At 37.1% G+C, this 25,945-nt stretch overlaps 1 protein-coding gene across 3 annotated transcripts in view; it reads right to left on the bottom strand.

Moving 5' to 3' along the window:
• Positions 1–25,945, bottom strand: part of larp (La related protein) — a 467,832-nt gene that overhangs the window by 31,743 nt on the left and 410,144 nt on the right. For all 3 annotated transcript variants that reach the window (XM_090369301.1, XM_090369300.1, XM_090369299.1), the window contains one exon: positions 14,297–14,427. In XM_090369301.1, the coding sequence (XP_090225427.1) occupies positions 14,297–14,427 (131 nt within the window). The remainder of the gene's footprint in view (positions 1–14,296; positions 14,428–25,945) is intronic.

Raw genomic sequence — 25,945 nt, 5'->3', positions numbered from 1 at the left:
TGCACATGGAAGACTGCTGCACAAATTGGAGCAGTGTGGCACTGGAGGCAAATTGCTGCTATGGATAAAGGGATGGTTGAGTGGGAGAAGACAGAGAGAGTGGTAATCAATGGACACTGCTCTTCGTGGACTAATATTATTAGTGGAGTCCCTCAGGGTTCAGTGTTGGGTTCATTGTTGTTTCCTGTATTTATAAATGATACTGATGATGGTATATAAGGCTTAATGTCCAACTTGGGAGACCATACGAAGGTTGGCAGGGTTGTTGACACTAATGACAGTACACTGCTGCAACAGGATCTAGAAAAGTTGAGCAGATGGGCTGAGAGGTGGCAAATGAAGTTTAACATTGACAAATTTAAAGTACTACATATGGGAAACAGCAACCCCAGAGTAACGTATCAACTCTGTGGTACCACACTGACAGTGGTAGAGAATAAAAAGGACCTGGGGGTAATTGTGCAGGCAGATATGAAGTTTTCTGAACAGTGCAGATGGTCTGCAAGAGTAGCTCATGGTGTCTTGTCAATGATATACAGGAATTTTTTTTGCAGGGATAAGGAGGTGATTATCCTCTTGTATAAGGCAATGGTCAGGCCACACCTTGTGAGTACTGTATACAGGTCTGGAGGCCTCATTTTAAGAAGGATGTAGAGCTGTTGGAATATGTACAGAGAATGGCGACAAGATTAGTGAATGGAACAGAGGGTTGCTCTTACGAAGAAAGGCTTAAGTTTTTGCAAATTACAGTGTCTGGAGACTAGGCACCTGCAAGGTGATCTGACTGAGGTGTATAAAGCCTTGAATGGTTTGAGCATGCTCAATGCTGATGGGATTCTTCCTCTTGCTCAGAATAATCGCCCGAGAGAGCATAAATTCAAATTGAGGAAAGACGGTTGTAGGATAGATGTGCAGAAGTTTGCCTTTAGCCAGCAAGTGGTTGATTGCTGGAACAAACTTCCATGTGTCGTTGTAGAAGTTAATAGCTTAAATAGATTAAAGGCAGAACTTGACAAACATTTGGAGCAAGTGGAAGAGTGAAATTTTTTTTTTTGGCTGATGCTATATAAGCTTGCTTTCTTGCATCATGTGCCTTTGCTAATGCTAATGTGGGATAACAGTGGGAGAGAGGTGAAATAAAGGAAAAATGCAAAAAGGTAAAACTAGACCATTCTCTTACAGTATGGACAACGTATGTGCTAATTTGCACATATATAAATTTAAATATATGTGTATCAAAAGATACACATATATTCACAAGATTTTTTTTTTGTTCAAACATAAATGTTGTGAGCTGTGATAGTGCAAGCAGAGGAGCACATTTCTGGAGGTCACTACCATAAAACAATAAAAACATTTTGCAGTTCCCAGTTTATTGGGATTTTCTGTTGCAGTCTAATTATAAATGGGTAGCAAACTTGATATTATTGCATTTTGCAATAATACTGTGGTAGCTGGACTTCTGTGGGTTTTTATGTAATGGTGAGATGTGTTTCCCCTTCTGCTTTAATCATAAAAAACAAATAAATTTCAGAATCTTCTCTTTTGTGCATACCATGTTTGTCGTTACTGATTGCTCGTATTTTTACTGTTTTAAATTTTACAATCCACAAAAAAAAGAAAAAAAAAAAGAAAGAAAGAAAGAAAATGTCAGTGAACAGAAATATCAATCAAGCAAACTTCATATCTTGTCAAGGTAAAGTGCTATATTTACTGTAATATTTATTTATTTATTAGAAATTTAAGATGTTTAAACCTCTGTTAGCAATATTATTGGGTTTCTAATTTTTTTTACTGTTTAACTCACCAGACTGAACTTTTTTTTTTGAGTGCTCTGCCCCAACCCCTATTTTCCCCCATAAGTGCTGTTGTTTTTAATGCGCAAAATACCATAACTTGGAGATTTTTAGGAACACATGTACTGGGATGTGTTCCAAAAAACTGACTGTATAGGTATTCACAATTAAATCAAAATATAAATTAAATGTGGCATAAATGTCCAATGATGTCTCAAATTAAAAACTTATACGAAGACTGCTAAAATCACAAAATTTGATGAAATAGAAGGAAAAGTTAACTTCCCATAAAAAGACAGTTTTGTGGGAAGTCTCAAACGTAAAAATCTTCTGGGGATACCAGAAAAATCTGCAGATTTTTTTTTTTTTTTTTTTTTTTTTTTAATGTAAACTCCAAACACGAGAGGTATTAGAACCTATAGTACTTAGTACCGTGTTTGGATTGGAGGTTAAGAGGACGAAAGAAGATATTTGTTGACTTGAACTTCTGTAGACAGTAATTTTACAGGAAATACGTATGAAGGAAGGTTGTTCCAGAAAATGGTAGTTGAATGAATAAATGAGGAAGATGAAGTTGTTTCTGTGAGTTTGAAGTTGGACAGTAAATGGATGTGTTCGAACTGTTTTGAAAGAGAGCGGGAATTATAGAAGCCAATTCAGAAGAACAGTGCCCATGATCTGTAGAAGAGATATGCAGCAGAAACAGTACGTCTTTGAGAAAGCGAGTGGAGGCACTATGTTAGAGATGAATCATTAATTAACTTAATGCCCTCTTCTGAATGGAATCAAGAAGCTTGAGAAAAGTTTTGAGGGCACCAAAACTACCCCAGATGTGGGAACAATATTCCATGGTAGGGTGGATTTGCGATTTGTACAGAGTGAACAGCTGTTGGGAAGAAAAGTAATGACGAGAGTGAAAGAGAAAACCGAGTTTTTTTGATGCAGAGGAAGCAATATTTGTAATGTGCTTGTGCCAAGAGAGAGAGATTAGAAGTCAGGGTTATCCCCAAAAGAGATATATCATTTTGCCTAGAAATCGGAGTGTCACCAAAGATAAGCATAGGAGCAGAAGAATCCTTTTTGCGAGATATAAGACAAGACTGAATTTTAGAAGGATTTAAATCAACTCAGTTGTCTTTGCCCCACTGGAGAATTACCTAGAGATCGGCATTTAAGGAATTGGTAGCAGATTTGAGAAGTTGAAGCTGATTGAGCCAGACAAGGTTTCTCAAAATAGAAAGTGGAATGCAATGTGCTATCATCGGCAAAACTATGGATAGAATTTCCAGTCAAGGGAAGAAGGTCATTAATACACAAGAGGAAAAGAACTGAACCTTGGGGGACACTGGCATTAATGGAAAAGTTAGAAGATAGAGCACCATCTACCATCACTCTCAATGAGTGCTCAGAGAGAAAACTGAATAACCAATTACAAAAAAACAAATGGCAAACCATAAGATGGAAGCTTGTTTATAAGACCTTTATGCCATACACAATCGAAAGCCGTCACAAGCAACTGCTTGTGTTTCACCGAACTTTTCCATTGAAATGGTCCACAAATGGATAACATAAGCCAGAATATCGCCAGTGGAATGACACTGACGGAATGTTTCTAAGTAGTTTAAGAGTTGGCGGTTAATTGATTTCTCCATTACTTTAGAATGATTAAAAGTAATTGCAATGGGATGATAATTGGATGAGAGGAACTTGTCACCCTTTTTAGGAACTGGCTGGATATGAGCAAATTTCCAAGCAAAAGGAAAAACGCCTCTGAAATAAGAAAGTGTAAAAAGCGGCAAAGAACAGGAGTAACTTCAGGAGCACAGGTTTTGAGAACAAGTGGAGAAACACCATCGGGGGCCTTCAGCTTTCTTAGCATCAAGATTCATCTAAATCCTTCTGACATCCCTTTGACAAAAGACCACAGAAGGTATTGAATGGAGAGTGCTGGGAATGGTGGGAAGTGTTTTACTAAGATCATTAATACACGAGTTGGAAGAAAAATGGCATGCTAGCAGGTCATTATCCTTAGCTGAATGGACAATAGAACCATCTGGTTTTGACAGATGTGGGAGCAGAGATGGGCAAAAGTTGTGGCCAATAGCTTTGGCAAGAGACCAGAATGCTCGGCTACCATTAGGGCAAGAAGCAAGTTTTCTACTCTTAGCCCGTTCAAACTCTAGTTTGGGCTGATTAATAACTGCTTTACAATTGTTGCGAGCTTTGGTGTAGGCAGAAAATGAAACTAAAGAATTAGAAACAAGCCAATTATGATATGCAACGTTCTTCTTTTGAACAGCCTTAGCACATTTATTGGAAAAACAAGGTTTAAACAAAGGACGAGATTTTAAAGTGGAGTGTGGAATAAAGGATTCCATTTCTGTAAGAATAATTTCACTGACACGATCTGAGTAAACGGTGGCATCAGAAATTTTGAAACAGTAATCCGACCAAGGAAAAGAAATCTCACAGGTCATTCCATTTTGCATTCTCGTAATGCCAAACAATAAGAGGTTTGGAATAGCCATGAGATAAAGGCTCCATTGGAGAAGAGAGAATCACCAAGTTGTGAACTGAGGTGCCTAAAGGACCTCTCACTTCGACCGTGTACTTAGAAGGGTCGTTTGTGAGAAAAAGATCAAGCACGTTGGCTGTATGGATTGTCTGGTATTCTTGTAGGTAAATGAACAATCTGTGCAAGGTCATTAGTAATTGCAAAAGCCTCAGCATCTCGACCAGCTGGGTCGGTGTGACTAGAAAACGGAAGCCAGCTGGAGTTGTGAACATTAAAATCACCAAGGAAAAATTATATCACTGTTAGGAAAGTTGGACTGGAGAAAGTCAAGTTGCAAAGAGAGGAAGTCAAAAAGCTCCAAGTGATTAGTGGAGTTAACAGTAGAGACAACAGATGAATTTGACACAATGAGGTAGAGAGATTTTAAGCCAGAGAAGATCAAAAAGAGGAGATTCCAAGTTACCTAGTCTCTGACAGGGAATATCAGAACAGACACATGCACAAGTACCGCCTTTGAGGCGAAAGGAATCATACAGCGAATAATTTGGGGAACTGAGATAAGCAGTATTTGAATCAACCAATAACGAGATTCTGTCAGAAAAAGTATATGGGGTTTGGCAGACTGCAAGTGGAAATGGACATCGTTGAGATTAGAATTGAGACCACGTATATTTGTGAAATGAATTAGGAAGTGGGAAAAAAATTAGAATATGTATTAATTACTCGCACAAATATAGGGGGAAAATGCTCTCAAAGCCGTAGCCTTCATTCGTTGCTAACCTTTTATAAAATTTTTCCAGAAGGCATTTCTGAAATTCTCTCATTTCCTTCTGCAGCAAAAAATTAATTACAATTAGAGAAAACCCTCACCAACCATGGGATGGGATGGGGGGTTATATATTCCTAAAAAATTACATTTGGCAAACCACAGTTGGCAAGACCAAAGTTCTACAGAAATTAGGGAGTTAGGAGGAAAAAACAATAGTTATGCCTAAGAAAAAGAGAGAGGTCAAAATATGACATTAGTTAGTGCATCTCCGCCGACCAGGCTAGCCGGGTGGGTAAAGTGCTTGCCTGGCAACCCAAAGTTGCGGGTTCGAATCCTGCCCCGGGCTTGGTTATCATGATGGTGCCACACTATCCGGTTGGATCTCATGGCCACAATACAATACAATACACGAGGGAAGCAGGAAAAAACTGGTTCCTTCGCATATTGCTCACATCATACGATTTAAAAAAAAAAAAAAAGTGCATCTCTAATGGGGAAGTGTTACTTATTTGAAGTATAAGAAGGGCAATTTGTTGTGAAGGATTTCTCAAGATGAGATATTACAATAATGATGCCATTGTACAAACTTCATTGTCTAAAAAATTCAACCTACATAATAACGATGCAAATACACTAACTAATGTCAGAGTTTGAGGCTTTCTGTCTTAAAATATTATTAGTTTAAGAAAACACCATTTGACATCTGAGAAACACATCTCTCCTATTGTGCAAATAAGTCATAATTGGTTGTTCTCCCTTATACCTCTGGGTATTTACCCAGTCAGTGATGAAAAGCAGATAGTTTCAAAACAGTGCTATTTGCATCATTACAACATTGTGGAATTTTTTAGACAAACCCAAGTTTGTGTAGTGGAATCATTATTGTAATATCTCATATTGTGAAATCCTCTGCAATGAGTTACCCTCCTTATACTTCAAATAAGTAATGCTTCCCATTAGAGATGCACTAACTAATGTCACAATGATGCCAATGTGCAAACTTCAATTTGTCTAAAAAATTCAAATATGTAGTAATGATGCAAATACACTAACTAATGTCATAATTTGAGGCTTTCCATTCTAAAATATTATTAGTCTAAGAAACAACTTTTGGCATCTCTAATTTTGTCTAAATAAGTCAACTGGTTTGTTTGTTGTTTTATGGTGCACTGTCATCTAAGGCCATAAGTCACAACAGGGTTGTTTCCCCCTTATATCTGGGTATCTACCCATTCAATAATAAGCTAATAGCTTTAAAACAGTGGTGTCTGAGTGGTGGCTCAACTGAAGATAAGTAACAGTAGATTAGTTAGTTAGTTAGTTATTTATTTATTTGGTTTTTATGAGCATTAGCAACTAAGGCCATATTGCTCCGTGAATATGTGGTGGTAATTCCTGACCTTTCCGCATCCTCCGTATTTGGTGGTGACGGGCTCGAACCCTGGTCTAATCAAGAAGTGTGTGCTGTAACAGTAGGCTTCTTGGCCCTTAAATATTATTAGTCTAAGAAACACACATTTTGGCATTTCTCACATTGTGTAAATATAGTCACAACTGGGTTATCACTCCTTATACCTCTGGGTGCTTTCCTGCTCACTGATAAGAAGCCAAACAATTTTGAAACAGTGCTGTCGACGTGGTGGTACTCAACTGAAAATAAGTAACAGCAGTCTTCTCTAATGAGGAAGCAGTACTTATTTGAAGTATAAGAAGGGAAACTCATTAAGGACATCATAATATGAGAGGTTACAATAACGATGTTGCCAATATACAAACTTCGTTTTGTCTAAAAAATTCAACTATGTAGTAATGTTGTAAACACACTAATTAATGTTATTTCTGTATAATGTAATATAATATAATGTGCAACATAAGGAAGACATTGTAATCTTGAAAATGTTCTGAAAACAATTCCAAAATATGTCCAGGAAAAATCTAAATGTAGAAACATGAAAATCTACAAAGGCAGTAGCTACAGAGGCAGCAAGTGATATTAACCTAAGTGAATGGTGCACAAACAATTTTGCTTGTGACCCCCTTTATTAAATACAAAATTGACGCAACCCCTCGATGTAAATCCTGAGGTAGGATGACCAGATTTTCTGAGCGCAAAAATGGCATTTTATAAATTATGTACTAGAAAATTTTATTCGAATACTACGAGAAGAATATAAAAATTGATTCCGTTTTAATTTACACATTACAATAATTGTTTAATATTTTAATTGAATATGGTAAAAACAATGTATCAAATTCTTATTCTTCAATTAAAATTAACACAAAAAATGAACAATTACAAACCAAAACAATTAATGAGAAGGATGAGCCTGGATAACTGATAATATTTTGGTCCATGTTTGCCTCAATATTTGAAATTGGTAATCTCATGTCATCTTCTGGATCAAGTCTGGAACACTGTTTTTATAGCTGTTAACTTTGAGAAACCAACCTCACATAAATATGCAGACCCGAAAGGAAGCAATGTTTGTATCGCCATTTTCGATAATTGTGGATATTTGTCTCGAACAGAAAGCCAAAATTTTTCACAAGTTTTAGTCCTGAAATGAGCATGTAATGCTTCGTCAGATGACAAGTCAATAAGATCTTCCTTTTGCTGAATGGTAATTTTGAAGCATGAAGAAATATCAAAAGCAAAGGGATCACAAATCCAATAACTTTTCTTCTTCATCTTTTTTTTTTTTTATGTGAACCCCAAACACGAGAGGTATTAGAACCTATAGTACTTAGTACCATGGTTGAGAAGACGAAAGAAGATATTTGTTGACATTGGACTTAAACTTCTGTAGATTGTAATTTTCAGGAAATACGTATGAAGAAAGGTTGTTCCAGAAAACGGCAGTTGAATGAATAAATGAGGAAGATGAAAAGTTGGTTCTGTGGGTTTGAAGTTGGACAGTAAATGGATGTTGGCTGGCAGTGGCATGTGTTTGGACTGTTTTGAAAGAGAGAGCGGGAATTATAGAAGCCAATTCAGAAGAACAGTGCCGATGGAAGTATCTGTAGAAGAGGCATGCAGCAGAAACAGCACATCTATGAGAAAGCGAGTGGAGAGAGACTGTTAGAGATGAAACATTAATTAACCTAACTGCGCTCTTCTGAATGGAATCAAGAAGCCTGAGAGAGGTTTTGGGGGCACCACCCCAGATGTGGGAACAATATTCCATGGCAGGGCGGAATTGCGATTTATACAGAGTGAGCAGCTGTTTGGAAGAAAAGTAACGCCAAGAGCGAAAGAGAAAACCAAGTTTTTTAGATGCAGAGGAAGCAATATTTGCAATGTGCTTTTGCCAAGAGGGATTAGAAGTCAGGGTAATCCCCACAAGATAAATATAATCATTTTGCCTAGAAATCGGAGTATCACTAAAGATAAGCATAGGAGCAGAGGAATCATTTTTGCGAGATATAAGACAAGACTGAGTTTTAGATGGGTTTAAATCAACTAAGTTGTCTTTGCCCCACTGGAGAATTACCTGAAGATCGGCATTTAAGGAACTGGTGGCAGATTTTCGAGAAGTTGAAGCTGATTGAGCAGGACAAGGTTTCTCAAAATGTAAAGTGGAATGCAATATGCTATCATCGACAAAACTATGGATAGGATTTCCAGTCAATGGAAAAAGGTCATTAATATACAAGAGGAAAAGAGTGGGGGAAAGAACTGAACCTTGGGGAATACCGGCATTAGTGGAGAAGTTAGAAGACAGAGAGCCATCTACCATCACCCTCAGTGAGCGATCAGAGAGAAAACTGGATAACCAATTACTAAAAACAGTTGGCAAACCATAAGATGGAAGCTTGTTTAGAAGACCTTTATGCCAAACACGATTAAAAGCCTTTGAGATGTCAAGAGCAACTACTTGGGTTTCACCGAACCTTTCCATCGAATTAGTCCATAAATGGGTAACATAAGCCAGAATATCACCAGTGGATCGACACTGACGGAATCCATACTGGCGATCGTTGATCAGAAGGTTTCTAGGTAGTTTAAGAGTTGGCGGTTAATTGATTTCTCCATTACTTTAGAATGATTAAAAGTAATTGCAATGGGATGATAATTGGATGGGAGGAACTTGTCACCCTTTTTAGGAACTGGCTGGATATGAGCAAATTTCCAAGCAGAAGGAAAAACACCTTTGGAAAGAGAAAGTGAAAAAAGTGGCAAAGAATAGGAATAAGTTCAGGAGCACAGGTTTTGAGACCTAGAGCTTTCTTAGCATCAAGATTCGTCAAAATCCTTCTGATATCCTTTTGACGGAAGACCACAGGAGGCATTGAATGGAGCGTGTTGGGAATGGTGGGAGGTGTTTTACCAAGATCATTAATACAAGAGCTGGAAGAAAAATGGGATGCTAGCAGGTCAGCTTTATCCTTGGCTGAAGTGACAACAGAACCATCTGGTTTGGAGAGAGGTGGGAGCAGAGATTGGCAAAAGTTGCGGCCAATAGCTTTGGCAAGAGACCAGAATGCTCGGCTACCAATAGGGCAAGAAGCAAGTTTTCTACTCTTAGCATGTTCAAACTCTAGTTTGGACTGATTAATAACTGCTTTACAATTGTTGCGAGCTTTGGTGTAGGCAGAAAATGAAACTGAAGAATTAGAAACAAGCCAATTGCGATATGCAATATTCTTCTCTTGAACAGCCTTAGCACATTTATTGCAAAAACCAAGGTTTAGATAAAGAATGAGATTTAAAAGTGGAGTGTGGGATAAAGTATTCCATTCCTGCGAGATTAATTTCACTGACACGATCTGAGCAAACGTTGACATCAGAAGTTTTGAAACAGCAATCCGACCATGGAAAAGAAGAAAAGAAGTCTCGCAGGCAATCCCATTTTGCACTCTTGTAATGCCAAACAACACGAGGTTGGGAATAGCCATGAGATAAAGGTTCCATTGGAGAAGAGACAATCACCAAGTTGTGATCTGAAGTGCCTAAAAGATCTCTCACTTCGACCGTGTACTTAGAAGGGTTGTTTGTGAGAAAAAGATCAAGCGTATTGGCTGTATGATTAGGATTGTCCGGTATTCTTGTAGGTAAATGAACAATCTGTGTAAGGTCATTAGTAATTGCAAAAGCCTCAGCATCTCGACCTGCTAGGTCGGTGTGACTAGAAAACAGAAGCCAGCTGAAGTTGTGAACATTAAAATCACCAAGGAAAATTACCTCACTGTTAGGAAAGTTGGACTGGAGAAAGTCAAGTTGCAAAGAGAGGAAGTCAAAGAGCTCCAAGTGATTAGTGGAGTTGGGAGAATGGTAGAGACAACAGATGAATTTGACACAATGAGGTAGAGAGATTTTAAGCTAGAGAAGATCAAAGAGAGGAGATTCCAAATTGCCAAGTCTCTGACAGGGAATATCAGAACGGACATATGCACAAGGACCACCTTTGAGGCAAAAGGAATCATACAACGAATAATTTGGGCATCTGAGATTAGCAGTAGTTGAATCAACCGATAACTGAGATTCTGTCAGAAAAAATACATGGGGTTTGAAAGACTGCAAGTGGAAATGGACATCGTTGAGATTAGAATTGGGACCACGTATGTTTGTGAAATGAATTAGGAAGTGCTTGGGAGGTTTAGATCTTTTTGCAGATAAGCTTGCTCTATTAGTTTGAAAATTCATGGGGTGTATTCAATAGTAAAAAAAGTGGGTGGGACATGCTGTATGAAGTAATGAAATTTTTGGATATGGCATACACGTGGTAAGAATATAACCAGATCCTTGACATAACAATGGCCTCGACAATGCTCCCCACATACACACTACTCGGACTCCCTCCAGTCACTATCTGGCAGAGTAGAGCTAGCAAGATTATACAATAGCTGATCCGGAAGCTTCCTAGAGAGTTACCAATAGGTTCGGTCCTGTGTACTAACTAGCGGCCGGCCTGCGAACGCCGTTTTAGAGCTGTACCCACGAAATGTAAGGAATGTTGGATCTCGCCACAACATTCATCAATAACCTCAAAAGTCATCAATCATACTGCATGATGAAAGAGATAGAGAAGGGTTGACCGGAACTTAGCTCTAGAGACTAAACATGGGTTCCACCACTTCAAGCCTCCAATAAGCAAAGTGGTGGTATTTCACCGGTTGATGAGAATCATCTACCACCTAGTACTGCCTGGTAACATAGAAGGGCGGCGTTCCTCCATGTGGTGTGGGCGCCACACCTCAACCCCTGCTTACGTTGGTTCACACCTGGGTGGTCACCCACCATGTACTTATGCATGGAGGTTATACCCAGGATTACTAACCGTCTCACCATCGTGAAGGTGCAAGCAGAGGATTTGGCTGTCACAGACTGTCTGGACTTCACCGAAATTGGGTCCACTTGACTTGAATGTCACCCGAATATCAGTTACATCAGCGTTTTAGACTCCCAGGTAGCAAGTACAGCTTGTCTGGCATATCTGAGAGAATGTCTGTGACAACCTCAAGGACAAAGAGAGAAACATTAAAATTAATGTTTCACTCTTGGAGAAACATTTAAACATTTCTTCTGGAGAAACATTAAAATTATTTGGAAAAATTCTTAATTAGCATTGTCAGGTGGGTGGCAATGATATCTCTAAATTGTAAATTGTCAATATTATTGCTTTTAACAAAATCAGAAAAACATGGGAACATTTCAGTGTTATTATGCTCAAATTCAGTTTTCCAAAGATTAAGCTTCTTTTTGAAAGCTTCTATTTTATTACTGAGTATAAATATATTTGTTCCCTGTTCTTGAAGACTTAAATTTAAATCATTAAGTTTTTCAAATATATCAACAAGGTAACTAAGTTCTCTAAGCCATTTCTGATTTGTAAACAATTGAGGAAGGTTTTGATTTGTATCTGATAAAAACAATAAAACTTCATGTTTGAGGTCAAAAAGACCTTGCAAGACTTTACCAGTGGACAACCACCTCACCTTCGTATATAAAAGAAGTGTTTCATAAGCAGATCCCATTTCATTACAAAGTATAGTGAAATGTCTGCTATTTAAGCTTCTACTTTTAAATAAAGTTGATCACACTTACTGCATCTTTCAAAACTTCATGCAAATCAGTTTGCAGCAATTTCCTTTACTTTGCCTTTTAAACCTTTTTCTCTTGTTAAAGAAGCCGCACCATTGGTACAAATCGCAACACAATTGTTCGACGTTAGATTATTTGTTTGAAAGAAAATATTTTATAACATCAAAGATCTTCTCGCCCGTTGTTCTTCCTTCCAAAGCTTTGCAAAATAGAAAATCCTCGAAAATATACCCCTCATAGCAGTATCTGACATATACAATAAGTTGAGCAAAGTTTGAAATAACTGTGGATTCATCTAACCATATTGCAAAAGTTGAACTTTCTCTCAATTGATTCAATAAATTGAATTTTATGTTGTCTGCAATAACTGTAATACGCCAAGACTGTGTCTCTGGATAGAGGAATGGTTTTTAAATTGTTGCTGTACTTTTCTCCATGCATAATTGAAATCATTTTTATTGCAGCAGGCAGAACAAGAGATTCAGCAATAGTATGTGATTTAAAATTTTTTCCTATTAAATACGAAACTTCCAACAATGCTCTTAAAGCTTTACAAGGAACTGCTGTATGTTTCTTCATGAAAGATTTCTGACCTTGTACGGAGTCGGCGTGGCTTTTGAAAAAGGATTCACTGTTTTTTTAGTAGTTCTGTATGTTTGTGTCTTTTTAATTTAACATGCTTTCATTAGCCAGTTTTTCGTAACATATTACGCACACACACAGGACGTTAGTCATCATCAACAACTCTGTTAGGTGAAGCCGTACTTCATAAATTCCTCTTGATATTTTCATTTCTTTTTCATTCCTTTTGAACTGGAATATAATGGCTCTCTACCAGAAATTGATGGTTGCACTACACTTGAAATAACATTAGTGTCCAAATTTTCACATGATATATTTCTTACCTTATTAGCTTCTGAAGTACTTGTAGCAATATTATTGTCATCACTCCTCAGACATTTTGTTCTGATTACCCAGTTGTCCATGGTAAAATATGTATTTTTTTCTTCTTAAAAACAGCAACAATAATAATGAAACATGCAATATAAAAAGTAGCATAAGAATGAAAAACACATCCAAGTTGATATGAAAGCACTGAATTACAAGCAGAATAAAGCGTGCACACAGCACACTTGCTATATATATTTACTGCTACCGCATATTCACTCCTCTGACTTTTAGGCAATTTGACAATTTGTGCTGTAGGATAGGAAGCAAGAATTAAGAGCTAAAAGAATTAATCGAGTAGTACTTCTCAGTACTACTCAGTTGCTGAGTAGTACTGAGAAGTAATAATACATACTGAGAAGTCGCACTAGTCAGCCACTTTCTGTATGCCCATAGGCAGTGAGCGAATTATGCATATTCCCAACGCAGTAGGGTTAATTCGTATCTCAGACTTAGTTCGAGTAGTAAGGTCTCTACACCTACAGTATTGAAAAAGTAATCTTAACAACTGGTTTTTAGCTTTTATGTGCACAAAAATTAATTTATTAAAAATTTCTGTTACCCCTTTAATTTATCCAGTGACCCCTCTGGGGGTCGCACCCAACAGTTTCACACTACTGACCTAAGTCAATAATTTGGAATTTAAGTTTTACATTTTGGGGAATTCCTTTAATTTCACACATAATGTTTAAACTTGATCATAGGTTATACCGAATGCACTTTTGTGTTATGTAATAAAGGAAATAAAAACATGGTATCATAACATTTACTTGATGTTTTATTAATTTTATACCAAAAGGAGAGAGGGACCATGATGGATTATATATTTTCTAGTGCAGATTTGAAAGGAAATTTAATTGGTGACTGTGGTGCATTTGTGTGTATATATAATATTGAAGATTATGTCACTGAGAAAACAAAATGAAAACGAATTAGTTCCCTCTGCCCCACACACCAGAAAGGTGGATTTATCAAGGGTGGAATGGTACAACTGTTCCCATCTTCAGGGTCACAGGGGATTCTAGAACTAGTGCACCTCCCCATGACTTTATTTTGTTTAAGGAGGATGGACTGTAAAATTATGTAAACATGAAACTGCATTATCTCAAATCACAACTGGAGGGATTCCTGTATAATATTGCACCAAACTTAAAGATAATGCAAAAAGGGGAAAGAATACTTGAAAAAGTAATAAAATTTAAAACCTAACACGCTTAAAAACTCACATCTACTCTGAAATCATCCACCGTCTTGTATTTATTCAACTTCGTTTTCAATGATGGCTCAACTACTAAACTGGAACTATTTTTGTAATATTTCAAAAAGGCCCAAAACTTCTCCAAGCCATAGAGCTGACCTAAAAAATTAATAAGGTATAAAATGAGCACAGCATTTTCACTTTAATCTACTTAACTAACTAAGCCTTACTAACTAAAATCTTTAAGACATTCAGTATGACAGTAATAATCTTATTTGTAATTTATCAAAATTTCACGAGAAAGGAAATATTTCTTATGACTCAGCTAGTCAAATAAATGACAACTTGAAGATGGACAATATCCCTATTTTCAGTTCAGAAGATATGGATATTGTCTAAAGAGAAAATATATTGCATTTTTGCAGGAAATCATCAACCCTGTTACTTCTTAATTTTTTCACATCAGTGTGTCACTTTTTGTGGTAATCTACTTCAAAAAGTAGTGTATTATGCTTGTAGAAGCATGTGTTCACAAATTTTATTTGCATATTGTGCAGGACAAAAAATTTGAATAAAGCAGTGGAAAACCCCTTCCTGGTAGAGATTGTCTTAACACAAGAACATCCCACACCTTGGAATCTAGAATTCCTCCAGTTTCCGACAGGATTCAAACCATGTATGATGACTTCAATTCAAATCCTCTACAACTAAATGACAAGTGGCAGAATCACTATACTGTCACTGTAGGAAATTTTCTGCAAATTCCTCATTACACTTTCATGAGAAATAAGTTTATAAAGAGAATAAAAACTGATTTCTTATTTAGTTAAAAATTAATATTTAGGGAAAAATACTTAGGAATTTCCACGACACTTCCACAATGTTATTTTAAAAACACTTTAGTATTTTTGGCAACCCAAATGGCAATCCAAAACAAGAAATCTCCAGTATTTAATACTACAGCTGGACTGAAAAGTCAGAAGAAACTTGTTATCAAAATATCTGAATGTCCGTATGTTAAAATTTTTAACAAGCATAGTACACAACTTCATTATCAATGAAATTGTGTGTATTATGTTTCATTAACAATGCCTTTGATTAATGATATTTTGATTTACAATGTGCTCTCGATAGGACCCTCATGCATTTGATTAATAATGTCAGTATAATAATATTCAGGTGTCATTTTCAGCCAAGGAAAATGCCATTAAGCCATGTGGTCATCATTTTCAGCCAATCAAAGCACTCTAAAGCCATGCATATGCAATTCTGTTGCGACTGTCCAAGCATCTCTCTCTCTCTCTCTCTGAGATTTTTCTGTAAATTTGTTGTGATTATAATAAATTAAATCTACAGTCATGGGCCTAAAAGTGAATGCGAAAGAAATCAAGAGCAGAAAATCTGTGCAAACTAAATATCAAAACATGAAAATTCATTTACAACTACATAAAATATATGTAGTTGTAAATGAATATAGATTCAAGCAATCCCTGATTCTGACAATCATTAAACAAAAAGGTGCATTTAAAACAGTGAAAATGAAGGATGCTTTCACCATTAATTTTCAAAGGGACAAAATTAATTTGAATAAATACAAAAACTATTAGCATTATGGATTCCTGAAAAACAAGCAAAATGGGAATCTGAGTGCTCAATTTATTTGCAATAGAGCTAAAGCCATGATGTTGTTGTTGTGGGGGGTTTGATGGTGCATAAGCTACTTTGGCTATAACGTGCCCTAAAGCCATGTATGATGAGCACAAGACCTAAAAACTTTATAGCAGTTAAGGGATGGTCAAGGAATATATATATATATATATGAATTCAAGTCTTTTCGCATGATGTGGAAGAACAGCGATAGTAAACCGGAGAGCTCTATTCCTATAATTAACATAATTTTAATTCTAATATTTTTAATGTTACTTTTATATGTAAGGTCTTCCCTTACATTGTATTGCATATATATTTTTTTTCTAGTATACCACTGGCGCGTGCATAGGCCATTGTATGTTTCCCGGGTTGTTGCGTCGCATAGGTCATTCTTGGTCTGCACCATTTCCCGCAATAACTATACCTCAAAGTAGATTCTGTATTCTACAACTTTAGCCTCCATTACTAACAACTGAAACAGATATAATACTTATTAAAAAAAAAAAAATATATATATATATCTTTATTGTGTACAAAAGGATGTATACAATGTACCCTTCACAGCAGGAATGCCAGGGGCTTCACATTGGCTGGTGGACAAAGACCTTCAGGATGGGGGCCACATCGAAATTAGGGTTCATCCCCCAGGGCCAACAATATAATAAGTTTCAGTTAAATTATTCACAATATATTCATAAAGATATTATACAGTATTTTTGACATTATATAGAGATCTTTTTTAAATTTATTATACTGCGACATTACTGTGCAATTTGCCTGGTTGTGAGGATCTCTCTCTGGTATTTGCGATCCTCGACAAATTTGTAGAGGTCGTCTTCGATTGCTTGGACTGTGATAAGCATCTGCTTGGGGAGAAAATGGTTGCTAAGGACTAGTCTATTATGGTTGGCTATAAGTGTTGGAGCTGACCTCAGTCAAGGTTGAGGGATTCTCCAGCTGAAGAATTTTAAAGAGACCTGATGTTAAAAATATGGTTAGGCATGGTAAAGCTGCAAGTGAAGACAAAGAAGCTGCAGACAAATTTAAAGCTGATTTTTGGCAGTTGATGTTAAGTGAGAATGCTACCTGCATCACTAAGCATTCAATGTAGATGAAACTGGGCTCTTTTGGAAGAACCTTCATAGGCTTATGCCCTGGAAAAGCCACTTTATTCTTAGTTATGAAGGACAGGTTAATCTTTTTTGCTTGGTGATATTGCTTCTGGCTTTTTGAACAGGAAAAAAAGTTTAAATGTGACTTTAAATTCAGAAAATCTGTGCAAATTAAATAATATCAAAACATGAAAATTCATTTACAATTACATAAAATATATACTGGTGTTCAAAGAGAGTGCACCACCCCTTAAAATTGTAATTGTCGTCCGAACAACATAAGTATATGGCAATATTTCTTACAGATTGCATCAGATAAGATTTACATGTGTAGGTGATGACGTAATATTGCATCAGCTGTTACTTTCAGCTATATAAGCACGCTCTGTAAGAGTTGCAGTCATTCGTTGCTTGCGTCAGGATGGCAAGTTACGTGCAGTTGACGCCACGAAGAAAGAGTGCTACTGTTGCTTTACGTGAGGAAGGATATTCTTCTCATCATATTGCTTATAGAGTATCCTGTAATCAGTCGACAGTGAGTAGATTTCTTTCCAAACTCAAGAATACTGGTTCTGCTGACAGGAAAAAAGGAACCGGACGCAAACAAGTCTGTACGCCAAAACAGGACCGCATTTTGAAGTACTTAAACCTTAAAAAACAATCTTCTTTGTCTGAGCTGAAAAGAGAATGGGAAGAACATACAGGAGTGGTAGCAAGTGCAGCAACAGTCAGAAGATGCCTCTTCAAAAATGGACATAGCCCATCATCCTAAGAAGAAACCCCTCCTCACACAAAAATGAAAAAGGCCCAATTAATTTGGTGTAAGGAGCATGTCAAATGGAACCCTGAGCAGTGGAAGTCAGTTATTTTCTCGGATGAGAAGAAATTCAGCCTGCATGGCACTGATGGGAGACACACGATTCGCCGTAGACATGGTGAAGAATACCATCCAGGCTGGGTGTCTACAGTGAAATTCCCTACCAGTCAAATGATATGGGGGTGCATATTGTATCACCGAATAAGTCACCTGCAGTTTATAAAACGTTTTGTAAATAGCAATGGATACCTGGCTATATTGGAGGGCAAATTGCTGCCAATCATTAGACCATTTCAAACTGCATCTTTCAGGACGACTCTACTCCTTGTCATCGGGCATAAAATGTAAGTAGGCACTTCTGTAGTTACTTTAGCTTCATTTCTGCATAAGAGGTTCAACAGTAACGTGTTTACATTCGTTACAGGTGAAAAAAAATGGTTGGAAGAACGGTCCATTACAACTCTTAGCTGGCCAGGAAACAGCCCAGACCTGAATCCTATAGAGAACTGTTGGCATCAAGTGGAATCTACAGTTGCCAGAAAGGAAACAATAATTCATGTTTGGGACCACAAACTATCAGTTGATTATCTTCAGAAATTGACCTTGTCAATGCCTCAATGGTGTGCTGCTGTCATCAGGGCCAGAGGTGGTTCAACTAAATATTAGTTTACACCTGGTGAACTTTTCATTTTGTTTTCCATTTAAAATGATAAACTGAAGCAAATTGAGGGCTTCTGATGCATTTCAGCCATAATTGTCATGTTTACCAAAACTGTTGTATAAAGGCTGCAAATGTTCATTTTGGAATATTTTGAGAGCACCTGTCAAATATTACTTAGCTTTCCCTTAACTATTAATAAATATCTTTTGTTTATATTCATATTTGGGATGATAGTCATTAATGTAACATACCATTGCGAAAAGGGTTAGAAATGTGAAATTCCTAGTCTTGTCTTACCAATTTGACTGAATACTAAGCTGCAGTAACAAAGGAACTGGATGCAAAAATTAATTTTGATATAATATTTATGGATTTCAGGAAGGCTTTTGATACTGTTACACATAAAAGATTGCTGTACACACTGGAGCAATGTGGCATTAAAGGAAGGTTACTGATATGAATAAAGGGATGGTTGAGGTGGGAGAAGACAGAGTGGTTATCAATAGGCACTGCTTTTTTGTGGACTATTTTTATTATTAGTTGAGTCCTCCAGGGTTCTGTGTTGGGCCCACTGTTGTTTTTTATATTTATCAATGATATTAATGAAGGCATATCAGACCCAATGTCCAAGTCTGCAGGTGATACAAACGTTGGCAGGAATGAACGGTATGCTATTGCAAAAGGACCTAGAAAAGTTAGGCAGATGGGCTGAGAAATGGCAAAAGAAGTTTAACACTGACAAATGCAAGGTAATGCATATGGGTAGCAGTAACCTCCAAGTAATGTACTGGCTGTGTGGTACTACACTCAGGGTAGTGGAAAATGAAAAGGACCTGAGGATAATTGATTGTGCAGTCTCATATGAAGTCTCTGAGCAGTGCAGACAGGCAGCCAGGAGAGCTCATGAGGTTTTGTCAATGATATACAGACATTTGTATAGCAGGGGTAAGGAGGAGATTTTCCCATTATATAAGGCAGTGATCTGGCCACATTTTGAGTACTGTATGCAGGTCTGGAGGCCTCATTTTAGGATGGATGTAGAGCTGCTGGATGGGTACAGAAAAGGGCAACAAGACTGGTGAGAGGAACAAAGGGGTGCCCTTACCAAGATGAGTTTCAGTTCTGAAAATTGCACCATCTGGAGACTAGGCACCTGCGAGATGATCTGAGTGAGGTGTTTAAGGCTTTGAATGGCTTGAGAAAAATCAATGCTGATAGAATTCTTCCTCTTGTTCAGACTATGCACATAGGATGGCATAAATTTGCCTTCAGCCACCAATTGATTGATTGTTGGAAGAAGCTTACATCTGTTGTGAAAGTGGGGACTATGGATAAATTCAGGAAAAACTAGAAATTCTTCGAGTGGATAGATGGTTTTTTCCCCCCTTCTTTTTTTTGGCTGATGCTCTATAAGCTTGCTTGTATCACTTGCCATTATTAATACTATGTGGTGAAACCACTCTACTGTCACAGAGGACATTTATGAATAAGAAATGCTTAAATATTGTACAGTACTGTATTATATAGCTGGTGGGTTTTTAGCTGTACTTTGACACTAAGCATTTTCTGTATACCACTTTCAGCTGTTCAAAAATGATGTCAACTGGCCACCAGTACACAGCATAATTAGCAAGGGCAATTCACCCCAGGTTTGAATTTACTGAATGCAATGACACAAAATAGAGAAAAAGCATTACAAGCTTTAAATAAAAGAATCCCAAGACATGGATACCCAATCTTTTTTCTCTCTAGCAGGTATGCACAAATATACATAATAAACATAGTAACACCTAATAGTTTGTATACTTTACTACATGAAACAGGCCAATAATGCAAGGAAGCAAGGTTATAAAAGAATCATAAAAAAAAATAATAATAAAAAGACTTCCCATATCACCTGTCTGTCCCCTCTGAAGGTTTGTTTAGTTCTTCCTTGAATTCGTCAAAACTATCCACTTCTATGACACCAGATTGGATCTTGTTCCAACAATCAACCACATGCTGGCTTAAAGCAAATTTCTGCACCTCTCTCTCTCTCTCTCTTGCACCCATCCTTTTGAAATTTGAAAATATGCCACTTCATGCATATAGTCTAAGCAAGAGAAAGGATGCCATCAACAATGAGCTTACTCAATCCATTCAAATCCTGAGATACCTGAATCAGACCAGCTAGCAGGTGCCTAGTCTCCAGATGCTGCAATTTGAAGAACTGAAGCCTTTCTTGGTAAGACCACTCTTTTGTTCTCCTCACCAATCTTGTTACCCCTATAAAGGGATGGTTATGTGGTAGGAAACAAGCAGTTGTATAAAAAGACTTATCAATGAACTATCGTGATGACTGGGATTCCACAGGGGTCAGTGTTAGGCCCAATACTATTTTTAATACTTATTATTGATAGTGGTGTAGATATTTCAAGTTTGATATCAAGTCTGCTGTGATACAAAGATGGGACAGTGGTTAATGACAATAATCAGGGCATGATAGATAATTAAAATTCATTTAATAGCTCTTGGTCAGAAGTTCCAACAAACACCAAGGCAACAGTAACAAATAGGCCAGTGGTTGCATGTTTGTCCAGAGGCATTCTGGACAAAGAGACAAGCCAGGGTGGCTGTGTCGAGATGTACCATTTATATTGTACAGAAATACACTGACAATGCTGGGCTTGCCCCAAGAATTTGAGATAGCTAAATGTTTTAAATGTATTTTTCTTTATTTTCTGCTGTAAGCAGAATATAAAGAAACATACATTTAAAAAAATTATATCATTAATATGAAACCGACATTATTGACACAAGTAGTAAAAAAATAAATACATACAAACAACTGGCATGATATGGCTAGCACTAATTTCTCGAGCTGTACGTATAGTTAAAGCAGAGAAATGCAGTTCATGAGTACATGAAAACCGCAGTTACCTGATATATGGAAGATGCGTGATCACACGGACATCTAAACTGTAAAGCAAAGGTGAAAGGAGAGGAAAGATGTAGCATTATGGTTATTTTTAGTTTGGTTGAAATTAGTTAGTATAAATTTAGCCATTTGTGACAGGAGAGTTTTGTTTTGACCTATTAAGTTAGGGTCTAGATTCAGTACGTTAATAAAGAAGAAGGTGTTGAATGGAAAGTGCTTTTCAATTAAACTGAGTCATGTTAGTAGAGGGACCAGTGTTGGTTTGGATCTTGCAGCTTTCCTAGGAATTCTCCAAGCTATAACTCCCCACATCTCTTGGCAATCAATGTCAGAGTTGTACAGTTTTGCAGAGATGTTGTTGTTATTTTGGTTTTTAGGAGCATTAGCAACTAAGGCCATATTGCTCCGGGATATGTGGTGGTCATTCCCTGACCTTTCCACATCTTCCGTATTTGGTGGTGACGGGTTCGAACCCCGGTCTCATCAAGAAGCGTGTGCTACGCACTGCTGCTCCTTCCCACCTGGCTACGGAGGTGCCGTTTTGCAGAGAAGGAAAGGTTGTTGTACCAGATTGAAAATGAAAAATCAGAGTAGTTTAGACAGTCAACCATGAGAGTCTGGGAAGAGACAGGTTTGTAGCTGCACTTTACTGCCAAATCAACGTTTGGAAGAGGTTAGCAAAATCCAAGTTGATAGCCTAATTACCCATTTGTTGAATGGTATAATGTCACAATCATGATTGAAATAATACAAGCTGATACTATTTACTGTGTATTATTATATAATACACAAGCCGCACTATTTGATCGGGTTAATAAGAGAGCGAGTGGTTAAACCATGGCTTCTATATTTGGTTGACACACTTCCCTATTGATTGTATCAAATCACAATAGATCAGTCATTCTTTCATGACAGTCACATGGAAATTAATTTGGCCAAAGACGACATAAGCCAAGTGGTTCCAATCAAGGAAAGTCTCATCGCCTAACAGCAAATGTTGTTGTGGAACTAGGATAAATATCTTGGAATCACTCCAGGAGAAACAAAATACTGAAAAGCCTACTGTTTGATGAGCACACAGAGGAACTGTCCTTTCCCAGCATTTATCTTGGACAATTCAGAGCATTCAGAGAGAATTTACAACTGACTCCATTTGTGATGGCAACGAGTGAGCTCAGATGATCTGACTGATGCAGTGTTACTCTATATGATCTCCTTTACATAGCAATGAAAATAATGAGATTGAGAACGAGACTCTTTGATGGTGGCTTTCAAATACATAAGCAAAGATACAAAACTGACCAGTGAGCAAGTTCAATCCAAAGAATACATTAACAGCTGAATCAGAAACAATTTTGCCTTCCTAAAGCCAATTCTTAACTCTACCTACTACGAGGTCAATGTAACCACGATCTATTCGCTATAATTAGACAGCTTGGTAAACCTACAGTTTTCTTGACTCTGAGTGCCAATGAAATCGGCTATTGGTGCTAACACACTAACTTTGATTTGGTACATCATATCCGGAATGATGCCATTTCCATAAATGACACTGTGGAAATGACATCATTTCTGCGTCGCAAAATCATGGCAAATTGGTTTTACTACAGTCCGAAATTTAGCAGGTGCCACCAAAGATGTTTTTGCATCAAAAAAGTCCATTTAAGAAACCAGTATTCAAGAGATCATTTTGAAATTTGTGCTGGCCACGCCAGTCCAAACAGGGGAAGCATAAAGAATTTTTGGCTTGATGAATCTGGAGAAGGATTGGATTATAATATTGGCAGAGTGGATATGTTGAAGGTTTGTTTTGCCAGCCAAATGGCTTGTGATTTTTTTTGGCCAGGTAGTTTAGATGAGTAGAGAAATTGAATTTGGAGTCGTAGAAAATTCCCAGACCCATATGGTTTGATACAATAGGAATCGTTTGCACATTCTGCGAGGCGGTTATCAGAAAGCTGCTCATTTTAAGTGGGATATGGAGGTGACTAGAATTTGCCTCCAATGCGAATTCTTGGAGGGTGTTACAGATCAGCTCTTGAGTGCAGGTAGCTGCTTGACCTGATTCTGAGGTGGCGATGATTTTAAAGTCATCTGCATAAGACACTACATGCTTACATGTTAGTAAGAATGGCTCAAGAATTGCAGAGAACATTAATGCTGATAGTGTCCTGCCCTGAGGGATTCTAGATGAGCAAGTGGAACGATAGGATTTGTTTTTGAAGTATGCTACAATGACCCTTTCTTTGGGGACACTGAGAAAGATTTAAAAGGTTACCACTGATGAGGTAAAACTGTTCAAAGAGATTCAGGAGAGATTATGTTGAGACCGCATTGAACACAGAGCTGATGTCTATGTAAATTATGTCGATTTGATGTTTAGAATTAAGGGCCTTCAGAATTATTTGGTTTGTGGTGAAAAGGTTGGTCGATGTAGATCTGCCAATAATTCTGGAGTGGATCTGATTGTATGTATTGGGAAGAGTTGTTTCTGAATTGTTGGTAGGATAGATTTTTCTAGTAGTTTTAGGACAAAATATGAGATTGATATTGGCCTGATATCTTTGTTGCTTTTAATGTTTTTGCATTTCAGTAGTGGGAAAATTTTGCAGTGAGCCCATTCGGAGGGGAAAAAGTTATTGTTTATGGCCTTATAAAAAATAAGACAAGGTCTAGAATGAAGGCACTGGCAATTTTAATCATGAAGATCAGTATATTGTTGTGTCCTGTGATACCTTTGGAGGGGAGATTTTTGATAGTGTCTTTTATCACCCCTTTCGAGATAGAAATACTGCTTAATTTTTTGATGGAAGGCATACATTCTTTAAATTCTGGGCAGGGATTTGTTTCATTGTTGAAGCGAGTTGTGTGTTCCAACCAGCAGTTTGAAATTGAAATCTGGTGGTAATGAGTGGGGTATATTGTAGAGCTTTTCTTCATCCTTATTCGATGTGAATTGTTGAATTTCTTTCCTCTTTAGTTTGTTAAACTTATTACGGTGAGCTAAGAAGTTTAGATAGTATTTCCGGAGTTAGATTTTTTAAAGTTCCCGAAAGCCTTTTGTTTTAATTTGAAAAGGGACTCAAGTTGCAGTGTTCAGCAAACAATTGAGTTGAAAGAGAGAGCAGTGATTTTTGTTGCTGCGACTTTTGAGATTGAGGCCAACCAGGTCCAAGAAGAAAGTGCATGCCAATTCTGTAGGACGGTTGGCCAAACTATCCCAGGGGTACAGGTTAAGGAGCTCCAGACAGATGTCCTGCTTCAAATGTTTGAGGTTAAAGGATCTCTTTTTGCAGACTGGGTTCTTGTCAGACTGGAATGGAATGTTAGACAGTTGTTTTGAAATTGGATCATGGTCAGATTCAAATGCAATCAATAGCGAGAGTTCGGAGGACATAGCAGAATTAGAGAAGATTTGGTCGAGCGTGTTGTTACCTCTGGTAGGCACTCATATTAAAGGCTTTAAACCTAAGCTTTCAAATTGTGATGTTACAAATTTAGACAGATACCTAGATGATAGCAGTAAATTAAAGTCTCCACTAATAATAGTTATTTTTTTGAGATTTTAGTGATAGCCCAGTTTACAAATTCAGAAAATCTTTCTACAGAGGACTTAGATGGCATATAGACAGAGCTGATGTTTAGAAAATTATTTGTTAGATTAGTTCTGATGTGGATTGCCTCGAAGTTAGATTAAGGGCATTTGGATTCTGACACCATCAAAAATGAGTGAGTATCACAAATAATGGCAATTGAGGTCTGAAAATGAGTGATAGATGCAACTGAGTGATAAATGCAAAGTGTTGCATTTGGGCTGCAGTAATCCCAAATTAACATACCATCTATGTGAGACCAAACTCAAGGTGGTGGAGTATGAAATAGAACTAAGGAAAATTGTATAGCTAGTCTGAAATGAAATTCTCTGGGCAGTATAAAGCAAGGTGCTAGAAAAGCCCATGGATGCTGCATAAGCTTTGCTTTCTTGCTTCATGTTGCCAATAATAATAATGCATTTGATATTAAACACATGTAATGATCTATGAATAAAAAATAAAATAACTAATGTACATTGAGCAAAGAAGTCTAACTACTGATGGACACAACTGAATGATTAGTATTTATTAACTACTAATCATTCAAACAAAATAATCAAATGATATAATCATGCAATTTTCCGTAATCAAATGGATCGTTCAAATGACAGGGTACAATCAAAATAATCGCTTATGACCTCTCAATTATGCCCATCGTTAATTTTTACCCATGCAAGTACACTTGGTATTTAGGAGTTTTTATACCCTACTATAAAGTTTTCCAAAAGTTTTAGACAAATGTTACAAAATTGTGATTTATGAAGTACTAAAACAGCTTATATTTTAAGAGTAACATTGCATGATCTCATATCCAATTTTATTTTATGCAGTTTCTATCCTTAATACTAAATAAAACTATATAGATAAACAGGAAAATAGCACATTTCCTATTATTTTTTAAAAATGATTTGCCTGAAAAAATGCAAT

This window comes from Mastigoproctus giganteus, chromosome 3, assembly GCF_048544385.1.
Source record: "Mastigoproctus giganteus isolate SK-2022 chromosome 3, ASM4854438v1, whole genome shotgun sequence".
Taxonomy (NCBI): domain Eukaryota; kingdom Metazoa; phylum Arthropoda; class Arachnida; order Uropygi; family Thelyphonidae; genus Mastigoproctus; species Mastigoproctus giganteus.
The sequence above is the reverse complement of the archived record's forward strand: the minus strand, read 5'-3'. Positions and strand labels throughout refer to the sequence as shown.